The sequence below is a fragment of the Etheostoma cragini genome, chromosome 14, assembly GCF_013103735.1.
Source record: "Etheostoma cragini isolate CJK2018 chromosome 14, CSU_Ecrag_1.0, whole genome shotgun sequence".
NCBI classification, from domain to species: Eukaryota; Metazoa; Chordata; class Actinopteri; order Perciformes; family Percidae; genus Etheostoma; species Etheostoma cragini.
Window position 1 is genome coordinate 19857290 of NC_048420.1, and position 4775 is coordinate 19862064.

Consider the following 4775-nt stretch of genomic DNA (forward strand, 5'->3'; position numbering starts at 1 on the left):
TTGCAGATGCTTTAAATGTAAAGTGGTTGTTGTACTTGCTGAACAAACTATGTGATTAGGAGGATAATATGTTATGATGACATACTGTAATTATTGATTGATGTGCTGATTAATTTCTTCTTCTTTTTTTGTTTGTATATAAAATCCAAAAACAACAATAATTTACTAAATCCCAAGAGGACATTTGACTGTTTAATATCACACAGGACAAATAAAAACAGCAAAATGTCACAGTTTGGAAGCTGGAACTCTAATATTTGTGATATATGCTTAGAAAAAAGCATTTAATCACCAAAAAAGTTGCCAAAATTGTTTCTGTCAATAGGCTTATAGTTAAATCAAATTGCTGACAGCACTATTACTAACCTTTTTTCTGCATGGATTTGCACTGATTTGGGGAAAATAATAAATAAGATTTTTTTTCCATCTTGAGAAATTTAGATTCTTTTCATATATTTCCCAAAGCATTGACAAGAATGATTAAAGGCTCGTCCCTGTCAGTTGATACCAACAGAAACATACGTGTTTAGTGAAAGCTGCAGAGGGTGAAACACCTCACACAAAGTAACATCTGTTCCAAGTTCCCCTCATGCCACCGTTTTTCCCCCCTGCCTCTAATCACTAATCAATCACTATGGCGAGGTGGTTTTTTAACCTTGACTTTCTAGATAAAGTTGGACCCGTCAATGCAAAAGGTCAGCATCGGTTGCTAATTACCCAAAGGGGAAATTAACTAACCAAGGATTTAAATGACATTTTCAGCAGAAAGTTAATCCCACAGAATCCTCATTGAGTGTTTTGTCCCCAGATTGTGGAGATGAATGAAAATCTGATTCTAAACATATGATTCTACCTGGAAGATGGTTAGTCTAAATAGACACAGGTCAATCGATAGAGGCGGGCATCTGCTGGATCTCAGAGGCCGTGTTTTGGTTATGAGGCATCCACCATGCAGTGACTTTTATACACAAAGTTATCCCCTACAACATTCTGCCTCACTAAAGCTCTCTGTGGCACAACATAGCCCCTTCCTACGGCAGCACGATTTTGACACCAGTGTCTTTTATTAAGAACGCTGATGTGGCCGGTCGAACGGCGGGGGCCTCTGTTTTGTGTAAGCTCGACAGTTGAGAGGAATTCAATATTTCAAGGAGATGATGTCAGAAGTGCCAATATGGAGACTGGAGATTGGGGGAGAAAGTCAATACAGTGTGGCTAAAGTCGCAAGAACGTTTTGGCCTCATATAATCTGTTGTGACACCGGCCAGGACAATGCTTGCACTTGATCAATCTGACAGGACGTCAGACATAGATTCACGCTTTGTCTCGGTATTGTTACTCGGTACAATGTCATTTGAAAAGAGGCTGCTCTTCAATAAAGATCATTTGTTTGAAGTACATATCTAAGACCTAATACTCTTCCCTCTTCACATGTCTCTCAAACTGTGTAGAAAATGAATAAAGCAAATTAAGTTGTTTACCAAGATCTCAAGAACCAATTTCAGTTCACTTTCCTGACATTCTTGATTTGCTGGTCTCTCAAGCACTAAACAATACACTACTTGCTGAAGTCCTGATATTCTTTGCTTTTAACTCCAATAAATATTCATGTCCCGGGGCGGCAATTCTTCATCAAATTTCACACACGCTAAAATAGAAGCCACACAGGCAGATCGAATCATTCCTTTTACTTTTAATGACTTGGAGATGAATGGAGTAAAATATGCACTTTTTTAATTCATTGATAGCATCTTTAGGCCGAGGTAATTGAGTCAGTTTCCCCCCTTGACTGAATGAATAATGACTTCATCTGATCCTCGGCAAGGCTTGGAAAATTTAGACTAGCCATTGTTCAAGCAGAAGGCTATCCTTTGCTTTTCAGGCTTGCACTGTGCTCTCTGTCTTAATTTTTCTTCATTTTAATCCACCCAAACCCCCTATTTTTCTCAATAGCTCAATCGTGAACCATGTAGTGAGGCTGTGGGGTGGGGATATACCCACCCACCCGCTCACTCCCCATCCCCTTTCCTTCTTTGCACTCTGCTACTGGGAGTTTAACAGCAACTGATAAATCAGTCACACTGGTCTCCCAGCTCTCCCAGTCCTCAGGGGAATGGGCTCGGTGGGGGTTGAGGCAGTGGAGGAATTTTGCTGCTTTTTATATGTGCTTGCCCCCTCCCCTTCTTTTCAGAGCAGTTCCTTTATTTGAAGGAGGAGAGATGTTATGTTCTGCGTTTTTTGTAAGCGTGGTGCGTCAGAAGAAAGCCTTCTGTGTACAGGGCTTTGCTGTGAGCACTGCCAGAAAGGGGAAGGGCAGTTCTTTATTTGACATCGTTTTCCCACATGCTCCATTGGCTGGGAGACACACTTGAAAAATAAAAGACACCTCTGACCCCTTTTCTTGTCTTTTTTTTTTTTTTTCAGAAAGCCATCTCAATATGGGAACTTTATCTATTTTTGAGGCCTTTTGACCTTCTGTTGCATTCAAGGACAATAGTTCAGCATGACTATAATGCAGCTTGTAGTTTACCACAAAATAGTGCACCCAATAAACCTATTTATGTCGTACACATGGTTTGCATGATAAAAGCCTGCAGCACAGAATGTCTTTCATTGGCTTTGTTTTTTCTCCCTGTGTAGCATATTGTAAGGCTTTGGGAGCAGATGGGAAAGTTACAAAGAGTCTACTCTAGGATAAGCTGTCACAAAAGGAATCAAATGTTTACTCAAAATCTCCAGTTTGGACTTAATGTTGTAAGTTTACATATTGTGTTTTTCCCATTGAAGGAAAACATCACTCTCCTCAAGCTTTGGTCTAAAGGAAAAGACCTAATAAGCACAAGATTATCTTTATAATTATTTACCATGCTTACCTGCCTAGGGGAAATGAGTAGGACATTAATAATGAAATATCTCCTGTTTTGACCTCTGACCTCTTGTCGCCATAGGTTGGCTTACTGGACCTAGAGCTGAACCGTCTCACCAAAGCCCTGTTTCTGGCCCAGGTGGTTCTGTCCATTGTCATGGTAGCGCTGCAGGAGTTTGTGGGTCCCTGGTTAAGCAACCTATGCCGATTCGTTGTTCTTTTCTCTTACATTATCCCGATCAGGTACTTTGTGAGTCTCTTTATTCTTTGAAATGTCATTGTTGTTTGTTTGTCATTTTGTGACCACAGCCGAATAAATATGGCTGTGCTGTGATGCGTTGTTTTTCAAACACAACGTTTGGTCTCAAAATGGAATGAAATGAATGCATAAAATAGAAAATCTTCCATTCGTGCTTTGAAATCCTAGCCCCCACATCTGCTTCTCTTTTAGATGACATATTTTAGAACGTACCAGATCTTTAAATTAGGTGTTTTCATTGTTATTTGTTCCTTTGATAGATTACAGATTTGTTTTCCCCATGTGTAGTTTGCGTGTAAACCTGGACATGGGGAAGTCAGCCTACGGTTGGATGATCATGAAAGACGAAAACATCCCCGGCACTGTTGTGAGAACCAGCACCATCCCCGAAGAACTGGGCAGGCTAGTCTACCTGCTGACAGATAAGACAGGTAGGTGACACAATGGAGAAAGATTAGATTTACAGTAGGTATTTAGTACTTATGTTAAATCACAATTATACTTCACTTCAAGAGGGCAACGGGCTGTGCACGTTCTGATAACAGAATGATGGTGGCATCATCATACCATGAAGGCTCTGTCACAGGGTGAAATAATGATGTGTCTATACTGTAAAATTGTTTTTTGTTCAACAATACTAATAACTAAAAAAACGCATTGCCCAATTTTAAACTACAGATGACACTTCAAAAAGTGGAGCACACATTAAATCCTTGATCACGACAGCATGTTACTCTGCGCCAGACATGAATCCATATCAGGTATTCTGTGGAATTCACTTTCTTATTTCACTCACAGTTCACTCTCTTTCTAAAACAAAATATTGTAATATATATAGGCAGCTTTTATAAATATATAAAGCTTTTGTTATAGCCCCAATAAAATGCACATGTTATCCCTAAAGCTTGAACGTAAACTTCAGGGTCTCGCATCTACTGTAAGAACAGGCACTCGCTCAGAAAATACAAAGACTTGATATGTTTGGACATCATAAATTCAGATTGAAATAAAGCCACTTAATTTGCGTTTAATAACAATCTTAAAATCTACTCTAAGTCATGTCAACATTGTAAGTTAAAGTAAGGAGCTTAGTTTAAACAAATCTTCTGAATTAATGTCAAACGCCTGCTCTTTATTTATGCCAGACAGTGTGCCAGAGTGATAAACTACTGCTGTGGTCCTAACATGCTTCTCTGTCTTACCCTGCTGATCTAGGTAGGAATAGATTAGCTGAAGAGCCTATTTATCCAGGTTGATAGGTAAAGCACATGGAAAGAAGAACAACCAATCAATCCAATAGAATTGGTTAACCCCGTGACTCTAATGTTTTCAGAAGTAAGATGCCCTCTAATCCGCTTTATCGGCACACATTCTGGCAACCAACATCCATTAAACAAGGCCATCGCCTCATTTTCCAAATTATTTCTTACTTTTAGTGTTTGAATATTCACTCAGTCTTTTTGTATGCAGTGTTGTGTCTTGTCTGTTGGTCAGAGAAGGCATGCAGGCCATATTGGTAATGAGGTTAGGTCAATGAGAATGCAGTCACACAACCCTGCAGGTCCTATTATGCGTCGTAGGCCGTCCTCTGGGGACAAATGCGCGCTCTCTCTCTCTCTCTCTCTCTCTCTCGCTCTCTCGCTCTCTCTC

General features: G+C 39.8%; 1 protein-coding gene across 1 annotated transcript in view; it reads left to right on the forward strand.

The window, feature by feature from the left end:
* atp9b (ATPase phospholipid transporting 9B) overlaps nucleotides 1-4775 on the forward strand; it is a 41657-nt gene that overhangs the window by 18910 nt on the left and 17972 nt on the right. Inside the window, 2 exon segments of the mRNA XM_034891669.1 lie at nucleotides 2896-3109; nucleotides 3414-3556. Coding sequence (XP_034747560.1) covers nucleotides 2896-3109; nucleotides 3414-3556 — 357 coding nt within the window.